Raw genomic sequence first — 20,110 nt, 5'->3', positions numbered from 1 at the left:
AATACGGTAGGCTGTCACAAAATGTGTAAAAAAAAAATAGGTTTAAGAAAAAAGCGCTTTCAAATTATAGATTTTTTGTAATACACCATCAGACTGTAACTCGTGCAAACATTTTTATACGTGTCCATTACAATCACGCACTCCACAGCTCAGCAGCTGACACCCTTACAGTGCCTCTCAAGTAGCATAGATCTATGTCATCACAAGGTTTCAAAGGGCTCCATCAATTAAAGCCTCACCCTCACCAACCCTCACCCTCACTCACCCTCAACCCCTCACCCTCACTCACCCTCACCCACCCTCACTCACCCTCACTCACCCTCACTCACCCTCACTCAACCCCTCACCCACCCTCACTCACCCTCAACCCCTCACCCTCACTCACCCTCAACCCCTCCCTCACCCTCACCCTCACTCACCCTCACTCAGCGCAACCACAGCATCTTCACTAAATATATTTAAAAAAACTTTAAGCTATTGGCAATATAAAATAAAATCCATTTTATTTACGTATTAATTATTAATTGTTTTTTTAAGCCATTGATTTTTTTTATATCAATACATATAAGTCACATATAAGTCCCGTTAATACAAAACATGTTGCTTTACAAATGCTAGAGGTGTCACATTTACAAAAATTATAACTATTGGCTTTGTAAAGAAGAAAGCTATTAATTTAGCTATTTAGAAAAAACAACACATAAATAAAAAACAAAAAAAAAATAACACCTATAGCTCAAACTTTACTACTGCGAGACCTATTGCATTTCCAATGCTTGTTTCTGTTATGGTTATTTCATTGTCGCTTGGAACAGGTGCGGTGCGGATTAATTTGATTTGCCACTTTTGGGCATGAGGGGAGTTGATATTTTGGAATTTGGATTTTGTCAGGGGAAGTTGTGCAGGTGGAATTCGGGTTTGGAGGCATAGGCTGGGGGATCTGGTCGGGCTTTGGCTGTAAGTGGGGTTTTGAGATATGGTTTTGGGGCCTGTTGAGGTTATAATGTTGTAATGGGGCTGTTGTATGGTTTTAATATGTGATGGGGTATGTACGGGTGGGGGCGGGTTTGACGGAGGGTGAGGGGCGGGGGTGGGTGTTTTGGGGGTTGGAAAAACAATACAATCAATTGGTAAAGGTTTAGATTGTTAGGCTTTTGCCGAGGTTACGTTGTGTAAATGTGCACCTGTTTCATTAAAGAGGCCTTTTTCACACTCTACTTGGTCTCTTAGTCTGCTCACTCCCCCCCACCCCTCCCTCCCAATATTAGTCCTTGCTCTAAAAAGTTTGCAACAGCAGTACGTAACACGGTTTAACGATCGCAGAAAGTATATTTTGGAGCGGACAGCTTTTCCTCGCGTATCGCTTGCTGCGTTAAGACGATGCACTCGGCTTCAAACATGTTGTGATGCAATAGTGTGTAGGGCTTGCTTGCTGACTGAAATAAAGAACAGACTTTAATAAACCGACAACAAGAGTGGTTTGCTTTGTGGGGAAAGACTAAGTGTGAGTGGGGGCTGCTAAATCCTGTCCGCATATAAACGCTTTCCATCTCAAAAGGCTCGAGCCGGAGGTAGGTAGAGACTGGGAACAGAGTTAACATAACCAATGTTTTTAAGACATTTTGCTTAGCATGGCTTGCAAATGGACTTAATTGAGGCAGATAGGAGAGGGAAAATAGGGAAGCGCGCCTCGGCCCCGGCGGGTGGGGCTCTCCGAACGGCTGATCTCTAGAGCCCGGGCTGCAGCAGACTGACCGGGGAGCTGTGAGCGCCTCGGCACGTCCACGTGGAGAGAGCTGTCCGCGCTGCTGCCCTCCCCCGCCCCTCCGGGGCAGCGATTCGTGGAAGTGCCCTGTGCCCAGAGATGCCAAAGATGCCACCTATTTTCTGAGCCTTAAAAACCCTTAATATCTCTTAAAGTTAAACTTCCTTAAATCCTACGAACCCCTTAATGCAACCCTTCCCTGAACCTTAAAAACCCCTCACTACTGTTTGACACTACCCAACCTTGAACCCCAAAAACCCCAACCCACCCCCTAATGCTACTCCACCCTGAGCCCTTAAAAAACGTTGACTACCCCTTAACACTACCGTCTCTGTACCCTATAAGCCGATAACCCCATTCTGCTGCACATCTCAAAACCCTACCTACTCCTTACTACTCCTTAACGCTACCATTCCCTGTATCCTAAAACACATTACTAGTTCACTGCCACCTTCCACAGCTCATTGTAAATGCTCCTGTAGTTTAGGAGTAGATGACCCTTGCCAATACATTTCCATCTACCCAATAAGGCACAATCTGGCACATGCATCAAGGTAGGCTTTTGCGATTCCTTAATTGCGATTATTAAGGAATCGCAATTAAGGAATCGCAAAAGACTATGCATGTAGGAATCGCTATACAAATTGCGATTCCTAAACATTCCTTAATTGTGACTCGCAAATTGTGAGTCGCAATTAAGGAATGCTTTCCCATTCATTCCTATGGTCCTACAGGCCCATGGGAATGATTGGGAGATTGCATGCGCGATTTGCGAATACCAGTAGGTACTCGCAAATTGCTCATGCAATTTCAAGGGTGCAAGGGTGTTCAAATGACACCCTGTTGCACCCCTGAAATTGATCTGTGCACAAATGTTAGTCACCCACATGTCCAAAGGACGTGTGTGTGTGTGTGTGTGTGCAACTTACGACTTTGAAAAATGCACTTTAGTGCATTTTTTTAAGTTTTTGCAAACAACTTCATGGTAATTTGCAACCCCTAGTAGCGAAATCGCTACTTCAAAGTGGTTCTTGCATTGCATTTAAGGAATGGCAAAATGCGATTCCTTAATTCAATCACAATTTGAGAACTCGCAATTAATTGCAAATTCTCAAATTGCAAGTGCCTTGACCCTTCATGCATCGCAAATGCCATTTTTGCGGGCGCAAACGGTCTATTTTTGCAAATCGCACCGTTTGCGCTTGCAAAAATTGGTTGATGCATGTACCCCAATATGTTTAATTTTTGGGGGGGAATCTACAACTTTTTTTATTCTAATATTTCAGTAGATAGCGTTATCTAACAACTATTTTGCTGTATACCTTTTTCTCATAATATTTTTTACTGCAAACTACAGAATCAAGTTTGATGAGGAGAAGTAAGAGAATCTTTATAACCGATGGTTTTACTGACGTCTTCAAGAGCGCCAAGGCCCAACGCCGAAGTGGACTTCTAGGTTTTAGACAACAAGAGTCTGAGGCCCTAGGGCATGGGCAAACAGATTTTTAAAAGGAGGTGCAACAACAATCAACACTTGTTTTAAGGCATCCACCAACCTGACCTGCTATATTAACCAGTGTTAGCACTTCATTTCTGTAGTAAAGTAGTCTAATTTTCAGAGAGTAATTTGTCATATGCCTGCTCCATAGCAGGTGAACTTTAGGAGGAGTACCAGCTGGGAGTCATGCACACTAACACACAACTGCTGATTCAGCATGCCCCTCTCATGCAGACCCACCCTCTCAGCACATCTGTCTTCTGCCCACTCACCCCTACTAATTAAAAAATGTCCATGAGGATGCCGCCCTCAGACAGGCAACAGCGCGCTACTCACCGATAACTGCTGAAGCAGCACGTCAATGCCATCCAGTTCCCCCAGCAGCTCCCGCGTCTCTGCCAGAACAGACAAAAAACAAAGATGGTGCAAGATTTTTACATCACTTGAACATAGATGTATCCAGGCTGGGGAATCAATACAGCATGACAGAGTTCAGAGGCATTGGGGGAAGAAAACGTGACATTTTGTATGCATCCATGCATTATTAAGGAAGATGTAGGGAGGCTTAAGGATCGCTAAGGAGAATTGTACGTGGAGGAGAGAAAGTGAGTTGAAAATAGCAAGAGAGATAAAGAAAGAAAGTGTGATGAAGAGAGAGGAGGAACAAAAGATCTGAATGGGGCCTGAGGACAAGATGAAGGATGGTGCTGTTTTACAGCTAGGGGGACAGCATCACGAAGGCTGCAGAGACAGGGAGTCACAGTTACAAAGCAAGTGAATGAAGGATCCCGGCTGCAGACCAAGCAAAAGATAATAATTGTACTTCCATAGAGCTTGTATTAAATGACTTTATATTTTTATAAATAATCTGTGGTGGGAATTCAGTGAAAGGGGAAAGATGAGTGAAAAAAGGGAAGAGAGGACAAAAATATAAGAAAACTAGGAAGCCAAAAAAAAAAGAAACTATACAGTGAAAGCAAGACAAGAAAGGTAAGGAAATGAGAAAGGGAGTTAAAAGAAAAAGCCACCTGGTAAGCAAACGGAGATAAAGTAAGAGTAGAAAGAAAAGGAGAGAAAAATAAGCAGGATGGAGACAGCGAAAAAAGAGGCCATAGGAAGAAAAGCATGTGATAGGAGAGAGCCAGAGGAGGGGGCGTGGCTTAAGCGCTGACCGGGATGGCTGCGTGAGCGAGTTGCTCCGCGCCAAGCCCCGTACTTTCTCCTGTAAACCCGAGCCCCTGCTCGCCTGACGGCGGACATCGAGGTCCTGGAAGGTCACTGACGTGGTGGGCTGCGTCTGAACCCCGACTGGCCACTGGTCGCCGAGTGTGAGCGGACCTGGAGACTGGCCCGGTCTGGCCGGACCAAGACGGCAAGATGGCGGCGCCGACTAAGTGAAAGCGCCGAGTGCTGCGCTGTGAGGAGGCCCGGACTGCAGGGAGGCACCTAGAGGGCTGCGCCGAGGTGAGGCGGTGAGCCGGGAGGCGGACTACTGGTGCGGGCCGGAGCAGTGGCGGAATCCGTAGCGGCGAGCGGAGGTGGGTGGCGCCCCTCCCCCCCCTGATCTCCCGGCCGGCTGCAGAGCTGGGCCCCGGCGTGCGCTGGGCGGGCAGGGCGCGGCTGAACGCAGGGCCGCCGGGCCGTCAAGACAGCCACAGCGGAGACAGAAGAGGCGCAGCGGGAGGCAAGGAGTGACGGAGTGCTGCAGTGGGAACTGCCTGCGGCGCCTGGGCGTCCCGAGGGGCGGATTGACCGAGTGGCGGCTGGCGGTCTGTTCGCTGATGCAGGGCCCGCCCGGGGGCTGGCAGGGGGGCGCTGGACCTGCGCATTGAAATTTCGGCCCCAACGAGAGCTGGAGCAGCGGTGGCCTGCGTTCTGCGGCCCTGGTCTGGACATTGTGAACGGCTCCGAGTGACTCTATGCTGGGATTTTGGGGGTACGAACGCTACCCGGCGGGGACTGGAAGGATCTGCAGTGAGGCCTGGGGCGAGCTCCCACGATCAACCCAGGGCTTACCAGGGGAGTGCTCTTTGCGCCAACGACTACCGGTCCCCACTTGAAGAATCTGGGTGGCGCTGCTCGCTGATCGCGGCCGACCCTCTCCAGACGCGGGAGGTGGGCTGAGGCACGCAGGCTCGGAAGGGGCAGTTGGCTGGGCCTGCCCGGTGACACAGGCTTCAGGCTTCTGGCTGCCGCCATCGCGGGAGGGCGAATCTTCCCTGGCCCTGTGGCGCACTGAGAATTGTGGGGCCTGCACTTCTGGACTGGAGGCTACCGGCTGAGAGTGGTGGAGGGGAAGCTGGCCCAGCGTGGTTGTGTTGGTGCAGGACACTGGGGAGTGCCGCTCCTCCGGATATACCGTTGGACGTCACGGGGTGAGCCTCGGATCGAACTGTCCGGAGGGACTACCACCGTAGGCTGTCTTCAGTGGACACTGCTTGCTCAAGATGGCCGCGCAGGGAAATGGCGTGGTGGCGCTGCCTGAGCGTGGAGGCATGGGATCAGAGGACGTGGATGGCAGTGTCGCGGCAGGGCCGTCGCCACAGGAACAACGTCTGAATATCCGCCTTGATGCTATCTTGGCCGCGATCACGGCCACAAAGGACGAACTACACCAGGACATAGCACAGGTGGCGACAGGGCTTGGCCTACTGAGGGCGGACCACGCTAAGCTCTCGGACAGAGTGAAAATCAACGAGCAACTGCTCCAGGAGCTGAAGCCGGCAGTGGTTACCGCGGAACATAAACTTGAGGACGTTCTCCGTAGATTGGCGACCTTGGAGCGGCGGGCAGAAGACGCGGAAGGACGTAATCGGCGGAACAACGTGCGGGTGGTGGGGCTTCCGGAGAAGATTGAGAAAGGTGACGCAGTGTCCTACATGGAGGACTGGTTCCGAAAGGTGGTGGCGCCGGAGGGCTTGTCCCCCTTTTTCTCGCTGGAACGGGCGCACCGGGTGCCCGCCAAACCGCCCCTGGAGGGCAGACCGCCCCGACCGATGGTGGTCAAACTGCTGCACTATAAAGACCGGGATCTGCTGATCCAGCGGGCGAGGTCCATGGGGCCCTTCCAGGTGGATAACAGTAAGGTGACGATTTTTCCGGATTACACGCAGGAAGTGCAGAGGGGCAGGGCTTCCTTCCTGTCGGTGAAGAAGGAGCTCAGGGAAGAAGGAATCCAATACTCCTTGCTTTTTCCGGCCAAGCTACGGGTGATAGTTGATGACAGGACTCATTTTTTCCAAACGCCCGATGAAGCATGGTCCTGGCTGGAACTGTATCGTGCAGGGACTGATCGTGCACACAGGCCAGCGAGGGATCGTCAGCAGCCGGTCAGGGTCAGGAAATCCCAGCGTATCCGCTCCAGGAACAGGCGCCAACGAGCTGAACGGGAGGCACAGATGCTGGCCGATAGACAGAGTGCGTTGGCAGCCACAGCTAGCATTACGGGGTCACAGCAAGAGGACGCTTCCAGAGGCTCGGAATCCGAAGAAGAAGGAGGGAAATCCGGTGACGAGGACTCAGAAGTGGGGGGAGGGCTGGGACCGGAGGTCACCCCACAGACATCGGATGGTATCTTTAATGGCTGATGCTCGTTACTGCTGAACACCTCTGGGTGGCCTGAAGGGGCGATTGTTCCTGACTTTTCTTTGCCTGCCAGGTATGGGGCTGCACTAGCAGTGTGGGGCGGAGGGCGCGGGGTGGTTGCTCTGTCGTCCTGGTTAGGGGCTCCATAGCCCTCAATAGACCCTTAAGGTCTTCTGTGGTGACGACCACAGGTTAGTGGGATGTGTTGGGTGTTTTTGGTTTGGAACGGGGCTGAAGCTGGGTTACTAGGCCCTGTCCTGGGGAGGGGGTGGGGGGGAGTTGGGGCGTATGTTTTGAAGGGGGTGCGCCATTGCTGCAATGCGGGCCGCACATGTTGGTGTGCGATACTGTTGAGACTGATGTTCTATGGGGACGTTACCTAACCTGAAATGTATCACATGGAATGTCCGGGGTATTCGAACTATGGTGAAGCGCCACAAGGTACACGCCTACCTGGTGAGGCGGGGTGTTCAAATAGCGATGCTACAGGAAACGCATCTGACGCAGCAGGAATGTGGAGCGTTGCAGAAGAGGTGGAGGGGTCAGGTGTTTGGCACGACTTATTCGGCATTCGCCAGAGGGGTATTGATCTGGATTAGGGCGGGCACACCTTTCCAAGTTACGAGCCAGAAAATAGATCCAGAGGGTCGCTATGTGGTAGTGGAGGGGCGGCTGCATGGAAGGGAGGTGGTGCTGTGTAACATCTATGCCCCCAATGCTGATCAGGCCCGTTTCTTCGAGGGTTTATCGCGATCACTAGCGTCTTATTTGGCAGGCCCCGTACTGTTAGCAGGGGATTTTAATTCCATTACTGATGTGCTGATGGACAGATCACACCCGCCCTTGGTCGATTCCCCTGTGCGCCGCCAAGCGTCCCATAGGCGGGACTGGCAGGATAAGTGGGGCCTGGTGGATGTCTGGAGGGCGCAACACCCCGAAACGCGAGACTACTCCTATTTCTCCGCGCTGCATGACCTGCATGTTAGACTGGACTCAGTGCTGTGTAGCGATTCTTTGGCGAGGGTGGTAACGGGCTCTGAGTACTTGACCAGGACCATCTCGGACCATAACCCCCTGTTGCTCTCTATGCAATGGCAGCTGGCGAGATCGGCGGTCCCTACGTGGCGACTGCGTCCGGAGACGCTGGAGGACCCGGTGTTTTGCGACACGGTCCGCCAGGGCATAGATGGTTATTTTGAGGATAATGCTGGCTCGACAGCGACTAGGGCGATTGAATGGGATGCAATGAAAGTGGTGGTGCGAGGGGTGTGCATGGGGCGGTTTCTGACTGTGAGAGGGGCAGTGCTGAATGACCTTGCGAAGGCGGAAGAAGTGTTGAGAGGGATAGAACAGCAGAGGCCCGAGAGGCCGGAGATTCAGGACCGATTGTTGCAGGCCAAGGAAACTGTGGCGACTGAGACGGAGAGATTGCGGTGCTATGATTACAAATTGTATGCGGTGAAAGTGCATGAGGAGCGGGATAAGGTGGGCACGCTCTTGGCGAAGCTGGCTGATCCGAACCCTAGGGGGTGCCCAGTCCTGAGTGTGCGACAGGAGGATGGGGAGGTGGTGTACTCGCAGTCAGCGGTCCTGGGGCGCTTCCAGGCTTACTATACAGGACTGTATGCCAGCCACCTCGAGGCGACGGTCACGGAAATAGGGGAGTACCTGGAACAGATTCCTTTACCGCTAATGGATGAGGAGGACGCCCGGGACCTAGGGGGGCCAGTCACCCTGGCGGAAATCAGAGGGGCAATTGCCCATATGGCACGGAACAAAACCCCTGGGGTAGATGGCCTGCCGGTCGAGTTCTACGCTAAATTTATGGAGGTATTAGCACCCAGGCTGCAGATTGTGTTTGAGGAAGCGAGACGATTGGGGCGGTTGCCCGACTCGATGAGGGAGGCGCTGGTGGTGCCGCTGCTGAAGCCGGGCAAGGATGCATTGGAGGTCTCGTCTTATCGTCCATTGTCTATGCTGACCGTAGATTACAAGATCCTGAGTCGTATCCTAGCTACCAGGCTCCTACCACTGATGACCTCCCTGGTACACGGGGACCAGGCGGGCTTTATCCCGACTAGGAACACGTCGATGAATGTTCGACGGCTAATCGGGGTAATTGATAGTGCAACGGAGGCGGAACAGGGCCCAGTGGTGTTGACGGTTGATATAGAGAAGGCGTTTGATAGCTTGGAATGGGACTTTCTGGAAGGCGTGCTGCTGAAGTTCGGAGTTGGGGAGGGGTTCCGGCGCTGGACAAGAGTACTTTACTCCTCGGCTAGGGCGCGGGTACGGCTGGGGTCCTTGGTATCTCAGGTTTATCCGGTTGGCAGGGGCACGAGGCAGGGTTGCTCGCTTGCCCCGCTGCTCTTTGCCCTGGCTATGGAACCGCTGGCGGCACAGGCTAGATCGGGCGTTCTTTACGAGGGAATAGCACAGGGCCCTGATTTGCACTATATCTCGCTATATGCCGACGACCTGTTGTTGTACTTAGCGGACTCTGGGAGGGCGTTGGAAGGCGCAGTGGACATGTTGAGCAGGTTCGGGAGGCTCTCGGGCCTCAGGGTGAACTGGACTAAAACCTGTGTGTTTCCGTTGCGGAAGACAGCGCTCTGCCCACCGCTCACGAGGCCGGTAGTGTGGGAACCTTCTTGTTTTGTTTATCTCGGAGTGCGCATCTACCATGACACAGTGGACCTCCTTGAGGGGAATGTGGGGCGCTGCATCCGTGCGTTGAGGGGTAGTATGGAATTCTGGGCGTCCCTTCCGCTGTCAGTGTTGGGTCGTGTTGCGCTGCTGAAAATGGTGGCGCTCCCGCGGTTGCTCTATTATTTTAGGACATTGCCGATATGGATCCCGCAGAGGGTCTTCAGGGAACTGAGGACGTTGGTGACAGGCTTTCTCTGGGGCCAGGGTCGCCGGAGAGTGGCGCTGACCACATTGATGAGACCCAAATGTGAAGGGGGGATGGCAGTCCCCGACTTTGAGTTATACTATCTGGCGGCGCAGCTCCAGATCCTGACTCAAAATGTGGCGAGGGAATTTAGGGGGCCTGATAGCGGCCGGGGGATCGGAGTTCAGAGGCATGTCTTATCGGCAGTCGTGATGCAACAGAGACTGGCTGATAGGGATCTTACGATGGAGGAGAGGACGCTTAGACTGTGCTGGATTCGGCATCTGAAGAGGGCTGGGAAGCGCCGGCCGTATGCTCCGGAGATCCCGCTGGGAATGCTGACTGCCTTGCCGCACGGCGGTGATTGGTCCCAACTGCTAACGTGGGAAGACCTGGGTTTGCAGATGGTGGGAGACCTCTATGTGGATGGGACGCTGGCCCCATTTCGGACTCTGCAAGAGCAATTTGGCCTGCCGAATGGTACCTTCCTGTTGCATGCGGCGGTTACCGCTGCGATGCAGCGGCATTGGGGAACTGGACTGGTAGAACCGGAGCTAACGATGGCTTGCCAATACGTAGTGATGGCCGCGGGTACCGTCAAGGCGGTGACCTGCCTCCACAACAGAATGTTGAACGAGGGACTGGTGCCTTTGGCTGAGTTGAAATCACGATGGGAGGCCAGCATAGGTAAACCAATCCCAGACACCGTATGGGCCCAGGTGCTGCACAGGACCTGGAAAGGTACGAGGAACGCGAGGTTTCAACAGGTGCATTTTTTTGTTATTCATCGAGCGTATTTGACTCCGGATAGGTTGCGTCGACACTTTCAGGTGCTTGATGCCGAGTGTCCCAGATGCCTAGTGTCTGCGGTGGATCTGGACCACATGCTGTGGGGGTGCCCGAGATTAGGGTCTTACTGGTCTGAGATAGGGACCGTCCTGCAGGCGGTTACGGATAGGGAGGTGGAATTTGACATGGCCGCATGCCTGCTCCTTTGGTTCCCGCACACTAAAAAGACCAAGATAACGAGCAAATTCATTGGGTTGGGTTTAATACTGGCGCAGCGGGAAATTACTTGGCACTGGAAGTCTAGAGAGGGGCCGTCTGTGCGGCGCTGGCAGAATGAGTTGCTGAAATGGTCGGGCTGTGAGAGTGTGCTACGGATGCGTCAGGCAACTAGAACTGGTAATGAGAAGTGTTTGGAACTGGCACGGTCCTGGGAGCTGGTGGTACAAGCCTTACGGGACTACTTGACAGGGGGCGAAGACTCTGATTAGATATGGGACGGGATTCCATGGCACTGTTCGAATGTCAGAACTTCCTGGTGGTTGGTACCCTAGAGCAGGAGAGGAAAGTTGGAGCCCGCATTAGCAGCAGTTGGTGGGGAGGGGGGGACGTAGGGAATGGGTCGTGGGAGGGGTGATTAGCAGGCTCCGCAGCAGCCTCCCGGAACCGGGGGCCCTGGGAAGTATTCATGAAGATTGGGAGACGTACTGGTGGAATGACCTAGCGCGGGCTGGAAAGGGGTGAATAGGTTGTTCTGGGATAAAAGCAGTCACGATGTGTTGCATTCGACCTATGGCCCGACCAGGGCGCACATTGAGGTGCCTCCAGTGAACTGATTCATTGATACGCCGCCCGGCCTCCGGGATGTGGGCTTATCGGCTGTGTGTTGTGGTACTATCTTTTGAATGTTGAGGGCCGTCAATGTACAGGTTGGCCTGTTGCTATTGCTTCTTCATGATTCTGCAATAAAAATATATTTCAAAAAAAAAAATAGGAGAGAGCCAGAGGAAACAGCAATTACCGGGGATAGAAACAGAAAGCTTCAGCAGTCAGTGAGAGAAACCAAGTGGGAGGAATTAAACATTAGACTATGACCCGGACAATGGTGAAAGCTACAGGGAAACAGTGACTGAAAACAGGAAGCAGAAGAGGAAAGGGAAGGGGAGCTAAAACCAGTGGAAAGATGGGAAATCTTGAGGACATGAATAGAGCTGAGGGGTTGGGAAACTCAGAAAGCTGTAACATAGGTGGAAGGAGAGTAGAAGACCTGGAGGAATTGAAGATAAAATAAGTGGAAGAAGCTTAGTCACTACGGAGAGAAATAGCAAGCTCAGTTAAAGAAGCAAAAGACACACATATGATGGACGGAATGCAGAGTAAATCAAACATTCACCCCAGTCAAGAGATCTGGGTTAAGTCCATTGTTCTATATAGTTAAAGGAGCAGACACAGAAAGACGGAGGGGGATGCAATGCCTAGGCAATATCGAGACCGCAAAGACAATAAGGGAACAAGGTGGGTTTTGGATATGGGAAAAAGGCAAAATGTGAAAGTGGGCAGCAATGGGGAACCATAAGGGAAAAGCAACAAAAAAAAGAAGGTTCAGAAGGTGCATAAACGGATAAAGGAAGTGAAAAACGGAGAAAAGATTGAGCTAGAGGAGAAAAGGAGCTTAGAAAATGGTCTTGAGGGACTATGAAGGAGAAAAATGATGTGGTTGAATCTGAGTGAAGACATCTAAGGAGACAATGCAAGCAAAGACAGAAACCAGTCAGTTGAGAAAACAGGTAAAGAGGTGGAGTCAAGAAGTTAAGGATGTGAAGAATAGAGAAACAAGAGTAGATGTGGCAGTGCAGAGGTATTTAAAAGACAAAGGGAAAAGGAAAAGTGAAAAGGAATCAGAATTAGAAAGTTCAGACCGTGAGCCTGAGACAGAAAACAAGTGAAGGTAGAGAAAAGCAAACTTAGGGGGAGAACGATAAAACTGGAAAAGCAGAGTGAAAGGGGCGCAAGAACGACAACGGGAGCAGACAAAGGGGCGAGACAAACAATGAGAATGGAGGTATGGAACCAGACTTGGAAATTGAAAGAAAAAAAGGAAGTTTGGGAATGGTGAGCAGAAAAAGGGTGGTAGTGTAACAGAAGGTGTAAAGAGAGGGAGCCAAACAGCAAAATTACAGAAAATAGGACCTAGAGGGAGAAAGTGAACAAAAAAAGAACCAGAAGGGTAAGTGAAGGGCAGAGGGTAAATCCAACTGAAAAGAGCAGTCCAATGAGAGGAGAAAGCAAGCCAACTAAATAAAGAGCACAGAAAGTCTGTGCAAGTAAGCATTGAGGGATAGCAAATCAGAACATACTAAGATATGGGGGTAGTTAAACAGGTAACGCAAGTGACCGCATAAAGGGGGATACCAATAAGGGAAATGAGGTAGCCCTAACAAAGACGACAAGCCAGAATTATACAGTCACAGGTAGAAGGGAGCCAGAGGAAACCATGAAGAGAAAGGGGCACCAGCCACACTCTAAAGGAGGAACCGGGCAGCATTAGGTAACCAGCAAGTGACATCAAAAGGCGTTAATGAAGCAGCGGGGAGAGGCAAATGCAGTGTTTAAGAGATAATTGCTTCTGCTAGAGCCAAGATTTTCTAATTTTCGGTGACCCCCCGCCTTGTCTGAGTTCAGTTAGAATCTTAGTGCTTTGTAGTACATCCAGACACCTATGTGTTTCAGTTAAACTATGGCGTTTTTCACTCTCCATCTGTAATAAAAGGTAAAGGCTGTGTCAGAAGAAAGCTCCTGTCAACAGCATAAAGTAACAATGCTTGTCTAGTGAAATAACTTTCCACTGTAGTCAAGCCAGCACTTATAAAATGGCGACTGTAAATCCAGCTCAAAAGCGAAGCAGCATAATTTTATGTATTACACGTTGCAGTGGTAGCTAAATACAAATATTGAATGATTATACCTTATCAAAACAAGGTAAAACTACTAAATCTTCTTAGAGATTTCATAAAAGAATTAATAAGTCTTTTTTTGATAGCATGTGAGACCACAACAATCTTTGTAGTGGTTGTTTCCAGGTAGGTCTTAGTGTGAGTTCCTGCAGTGCCAAGCCATCCACCCATTTTCCTATCTAAGATATTGCACAGGGACGTCTTGTAAATGCGATTAGACAAAAAAAAAATAACACAATGGACCGAATATAACAATACGTGAGTAGGAAACACAGTGAAAATTGGGCCCTTAACAGCCTAACTTGTCAGAACTAATCTGGTGACTTATGGCTTATTTATCTTTACACTAAGTAATCCACAGCTATTTATATCAACAATTGCTCTTTGGAAATCATTACAATTTGATTACTACACTTTCTACCACTCATACAAAAATGACATTTAAATCACATTTGCTTATCGATCTTAAATGCACCCTGCAGATCACATATTTACGGCCAAAGAGCGGCAACCAGGTAAAGTCAAGAAGTGGATACGACTGCAGAAGAATAATACAGCAAATTAACACAATTATTCTTAAGTATTTTCGGTAACGTTTGAAAAGGGGGGGCTCTTGGCCCCCACGCCCGCATGGCGGTGCGGCGATCGCCCCCTCCCCCTGTACCTCTCGGTGGGAGGGCGGGCCCGTTGAGGGGCGCGCCCTGCCACCGATTGGTTGGTGCCCCCTCCCCGTGACCCGGATGGCATCAAGGGACATCCGGGTCGGGGGGGGGAGTGGCCGAAGGGGCTGGGTGGGGGGGGTGGCTGCCCCCCCCGGGCCCCTCGAGGATAAAGAGGCGGGGAGCGCCCAGGTAACCCCCTTGTTGCCTGGACGCTCTCCCACACCGATCGTGTCCCACGCTCGGGGCTTCTTGTTTTATTTACCCTCTTGTTTTACTTTTTCAGGTGCTGATCAGGAGCGGAACGGATTCCGGCGTTCTTCCGCAGAATCGGCATCTGCCACGGGGAGCATTCCGAAAAGAGAGGGAAGCGTTCGGTAAGAGGAGAGCGGGGGGCTTGCATTTCACTGCTTCTGATAGCCGCCGGGTGGGTCTACGTTAGAGTTTACTCACCCCCGACAAACCGGAGAAGCCGGGGCGTTGCGGTTACGGTTGTGTGGTGCTTATAGCCCCCCGTTGGATCCTCCATCAGGAGAAGGTACAACGTTGGTAACGTTGCGAGTGTAGGGCAGTTGGTTGCAAGTATGCCTGGACGAAAGGTAGTTAAGGGGTACAGCATGTAAGTTATGATGCGGACCATGATGCGGGAAATGGGTGAAATTAATAAGAATTTGGGGAAAGTGGATGAGTTGGAAGCCCTCATCAATGAGAGGTTGGCTGATCCCCCAGGCACACCGGCCAGGCCCGTGCGGCAGAGATCGGCACCCCCACCGAGGGGATCTAAAGCCAAGAAACCCAGGCACAGTCCCCCAGCCCCAGGGCCTGTAGATCCGGTCCCTTTGACACCCGTACCTGCGGTGCCACCCCCTATTGCACCGCTGCCGGTAAGTCCGGCGCCCGTGGCCCCGGCACCCCCTACCTCGCCCGTGGTACCGACGGTGCCCACAGGAGTTCCTGAGGCGCCAGCTGGTAGTTCTGAACCGGTCCCGGTTGAGTTGGCATCTCAGATAACGGCTTTATTGCCTTGGCTACAAAAGGGGGGAATGTCTTTTGCTTCATCAGATAATGCGGCAGAAGCGGCAAAGTTAGTAGAAAAGATTAAAGCTGCAACGGCGGCCGACAACGCTGCGGTGCCCTTCTTCACCTACAGGTTCCAGTCCCGCCCAACCGAGTGGAGATGGTGGTCGACCGGCGCAGGCGCCCGTAAATGGTAAGGAGGTGGCGCTGCCTCTCTTGGGGGACGGCTCAGCACCATCTAGGAGCAAAAATCTGGCACAACATGTGTCCTGGGAAGTGAAAAAGTTGACTTGGGCGGGAAAATATGTCTACATTTTCTCTTTGTTACTAGATAATAGGGAGATGGAGCAGGCCAAGTTACTGAAAGAATGGATGCATCCGAGCGAATGGAGGGCACAGTGCTCCAGGTTCAGGGTAGAGGAGACTTTGAAGAATTGGATCAGGGCTTTCTCTGTCCTCACGGCTATCGTGGCCGAACGGCCCCCTAATGTGCAGGCAGCAATGGCTTGCTACCAGAGCAGAATTGTGGGGTGGAGCGATCAATACACTGGGAATGCGTGGAAGGAGTATGATGTTAATTTCAGGAAAGCCAAGGAATTCGACGCATCGCTGGCATGGGACAGGGTGGACTCTATGTCCTGGCATAAGCAATTCTCGGGAGACACAGCCCCATCCCAGTTCACCAGTGCAGTCAGGGTATTCTCCGCCAGACCCCAACAGCCCTTTCGGTCAGCCCAGGGGAGTGAGGTCCCGGGGAAGAATAGAGGGGGGGGGGGGGTCAGAGAGAAAAGGGGTGTGCTGGGACTATAATAAGCGTTCCTGCGCAAGGGCCCCGGGCACCTGTAGATTTAGACATGCATGTGCAGTCTGTGGTCACCCATCCCACCCCGAGACAACTTGTAGGGCCAAGCTCGGCAGCCACGGTCAGAAGGAAAGGGGGAAGCCAGAGTAGTGCAGACGAGTTGACTACCCCCACGCCAATAGACTGTGCAGCAATGATCCCCTGGTTGAATAGATACCTGGACCACGCGGCGGCCACTTTACTTCAGGAAGGTTTCTCGCAAGGTTTTAGGATCCCGGCGGTGGGGTACACGGGTATCACACATTGTAGGAAGCAATTGTCAGTAAAGCATAATCCCGCAGTGGTGGCTGCTAAGATTAGCAAGGAACTGTCTTTGGGCAGGATAGCTGGTCCTTTCCAGAAGGTGCCGGTACCCAATTTTGTGTGTTCACCGTTGGGGGTAGTACCCAAAAAGGAGAAAGGCGAGTTTCGACTGATCCATAACTTGTCGGCACCGAGAGGAGCCTCCTTGAACGATGCGATTGATGAGGGGATTTGTAGTGTAAAGTATGCCTCATTTGACCAGGCGGTGGGGTTGTTGCGTGTTCTGGGGCCAGGGGCACTGATGGCAAAATGCGACAGAGTCAGCATACCGCCTCCTCCCAGTCCATCCTGCGGATCGTCACCTCCTAGGTTTCAGTTTCGAAGGCAAGTTCTACATGGATAAATGCATGCCCATGGGCTGTTCCATATCATGTGCTTACTTCGAGACGTTCAGCTCATTTCTGGAATGGGTCATGAGAAAGGCGACGGGCCACTACCAGGTCATGCATTACCTGGACGATTTCCTTTTTCTGGGCACGGCGGGCTCTCAGGAGTGTGCTTGGGCATTGCAGGAATTTTGCGTGCTCATGCGGACTTTTGGGGTGCCGCTGGCGCCGGGGAAAACGGTCGGCCCGTCCACCTGCCTGGAATTCCTCGGTATCGAAATTGACTCGGTGGAGGGATGCTTCAGGTTACCCAGGGACAAAGTGGATAGGTTTAGGGCAGCCCTTCGGCAATGCCTTCGCAAAGACAAAGTTTCACTACAACAATTGCAGGAAGTTGTGGGACAACTGAACTTTGCTCTACGGGTCATTGCAATGGCGCGCCCATTCTCACGCTCCATTGCCCAGGCGATGAAAGGACTGCGGGAGAAACATCACCACACGAGGTTGTCATCTGAGATTCGCCAGGATATGCATATATGGATGGCATTCCTGGAGGATTTTAATGGCAGGGTAGTGTGGCCCGGTCCTCCCGCAACATCAGCAGAGTTGGGTTTATGGACAGACGCTGCTGGTGGTGTGGGCTTCGGCGCCATCCTGGGGACCAAGTGGGTCGCCCAGCGGTGACCGGAGGAGTGGAGAGAATGGGGTCTGACCGCCAATATTGGCTTCCTGGAACTTTTCCCAATATGGGTGGCCTTGAGGGTCTGGCCGGAACATCTATGTAATCAATCAGTGGTGTTCTGGTCAGATAACATGACAGTTGTGGAATGTATAAATCAACAGGGGGCACGCTGTCCGTTCATACTGCGCCTGATAAAGGAGATAGTGTTGCAGTGCTTGAAATGGAACGTGGTGTTTAGAGCCAAACATGTCCCAGGAATACTCAATAATGCAGCTGACTCCCTTTCTCGCTTTAAAATGCAGGTTTTCAGGGAACATCTTCCTGCAGCAGACCCCTCGCCAGCGCATTTCCCGGCGCTACTTTGGCAGATTGGTGCCCCAGATTACAGGACCTCGTGGTTGCTAGCTTAGCCCCCAGGACCAGGACAGCTTACGAAGGGGCGTTTTGGTCTTACCGTACTTTCCTGGGGCTCGATTGGGAGGTTAAGTGGGCACAGGAGGACAGCTTTGCGGCCTACTTGGAATTGATGCACAGGGAGGGGCGCTCAGTGGCGGCTGCGAGCAGACATAGGGCGGCAGTCTCCTTCTTTGCTCAGGCGAAGGGCATGCGCGATCCCACTAATACCTTTATGGTGCGCAAGGCTTTGAGGGGTTGGCGCCGCTTACAAGTTCACTCCGCAGATAGAAGAAGGCCCATTGGGTTAGCGTGACTGACAGTCTTGTTGGTGGCACTTCACAGTGTCTGTGGCTCAGAGTGGGAGGTACTTCTGTTCAAGGCCGCATTTTCCCTGGCTTTCTACGGGGCCCTGAGAATTGGTGAACTGGTAGCAGGGTCTAAGGGAGATAGGTTGGGCGGCCTACAGTGGACCTGTGTGAAGATCAGAGAGGATACTATGTGGGTGACAATCCAGAGATCGAAAACGGACCAGGACTCCCGTGGTCACACCATAGTGCTCCATCGGGCCCGGGTTAACCCTTGCTGCCCGGTTTCTAACGTGGGGATCTTCCACAGGCAGCAAGAGGGCACGCCGGGGGGTGCACTCTTGTGTCACGCGGATGGGACACCTTTGACCAGGTACCAGTTTAGGCGAGTCTTGGAGCTGGCGGTCAGACAAGCAAGTTTTGATCCCAAGGATTTTGGCACACACTCCTTTAGGATTGGGGCGGCCACTGAAGCAGTGTTAGGGGGTCTCCCAGTGGAGTCCGTGAAGAGACTTGGGAGACGGTCGTCTGAATGTTACAAACGTTATGTACGAATTGACATGTTGTGACAGGATGGAACTCACGCCTGGTATGTTTTTGGTTTTTTGCAGTTTCTCAAACCTGTGACGCAGGGGAGGAACTCGCCGCGGGATGTCGACGATCTACACCACCGCGGCACAAGCAACATGGAAAAAACAGGAAATCGGTTATTTGGATTGTGGGCCACTCTTATGTGAGGCGTGCTGAAAATGTTTTTATGGCAGGAGACCGCAAAGAAAGAGCGGCTCAAAAGGGGTTTAGCATTTCATTCTTTGGAAAAGGGGGTCTATGCCTCAGCCAGTTTAAGAACTTCTTCCAGGGACTCTTAGCGCAGCGACCCGCTCCCCCGTCAGTGGTGATACTTCACCTGGGGGAGAATGACTTGGCCAAACTGGGGAGGCGCGTCCTTATAGAGGAGATAATCTCCACTGCGGGGTGGGTGGCCAGGTCGTGCCCAGGCTGCACGGTAGTATGGTCGCAACTTATCCCTCGGTGGCAGTGGCGAGGGGGGGACTCGGTCAGGGCGTTGAATCACTTGGTAAAGAGGATCAACACACAGTTGGACAAACTATTTCGAGCCTCCCGGTTGCAGACAATTCCACATGGGTGTATCTGGGGCGCGCAGTTCTACCTTGGGGATGGGGTACACTTGACTGAGGCAGGGAACGTCATATGGTCGAACAATCTCTGTGCCTGGTTGGAGGGATTTACAGAGTAAGCACGTGTCTGGTTTCGGTCTAGGCTGGGGGAGGCCAGATCGTCGGTTAACAATGCTGGCCTGTGGCGGTAAGGTCATGACCGGTGAGCAGCTATTTTAAGGTCTGGGGGGCGGGCATTATCCATGGGAGGTGCCCGCCCAGAGGGAGGGGTCACTGGCCCCTCCTAGAACTTCAGGGGCAAGGTAACTAGTGCTGCAAACGGGCGTGGGTTGGGGAGTAGTCACGCTTTCCCGAGGCTGGTAGCCACCCCGCGCACACATACTCATGACGTCAGCGTATGGCGCGAGTAAGGGCCCTCCTTAAGTGGGTAAATGGAGTTCATGGCGTGGACGGGTATTGATCGGGCCAGGCTGCGCATGCGCACGCGCACATCTCTAGGTGAGGCGCAGCTTGCAGGACCTTGACACCGGTTAGCGACCTTGCCATATGGCCAGTAATGTTAGCTTGCAAAATTCAGGTGAGGATGTTAGATTCGGTTAGGAAACAATCTGTATTAGAGTTTTTGTTAAGGATAGTTTCTCACACCTGTTGACAATCGTGTATCTAATGTCTTGCTGAATTTTGTATAAATGTCAAATAAAATTTCTTGTTTATATCTTAATAAATACGGCCGGGAGGTCCAGCGACCTCCCGCCTTCCAAAGACAAACCATGTTTCATGTACATATGTCCGGGTGTTTGGTGGTCATTGCGGGGGGGCTGACAGCCAGTCACTGACCATGTGAAAAGGGGGGGCTCTTGGCCCCCACGCCCGCATGGCGGTGCGGCGATCGCCCCCTTCCCCTGTACCTCTCGGTGGTAGGGCGGGCCCGTTGAGGGGC

At 52.1% G+C, this 20,110-nt stretch overlaps 1 protein-coding gene across 1 annotated transcript in view; it reads right to left on the bottom strand.

Annotated features, from left to right (window-relative positions):
- Positions 1-20,110, bottom strand: part of CTNNBL1 (catenin beta like 1) — a 477,418-nt gene that overhangs the window by 265,098 nt on the left and 192,210 nt on the right. The window contains exon 9 of the mRNA XM_078652114.1: positions 3,600-3,658. Coding sequence (XP_078508240.1) covers positions 3,600-3,658 — 59 coding nt within the window. The remainder of the gene's footprint in view (positions 1-3,599; positions 3,659-20,110) is intronic.

This window comes from Lissotriton helveticus, chromosome 7 (assembly GCF_964261635.1).
Source record: "Lissotriton helveticus chromosome 7, aLisHel1.1, whole genome shotgun sequence".
Classification (NCBI taxonomy): domain Eukaryota; kingdom Metazoa; phylum Chordata; class Amphibia; order Caudata; family Salamandridae; genus Lissotriton; species Lissotriton helveticus.
The sequence above is the reverse complement of the archived record's forward strand: the minus strand, read 5'-3'. Positions and strand labels throughout refer to the sequence as shown.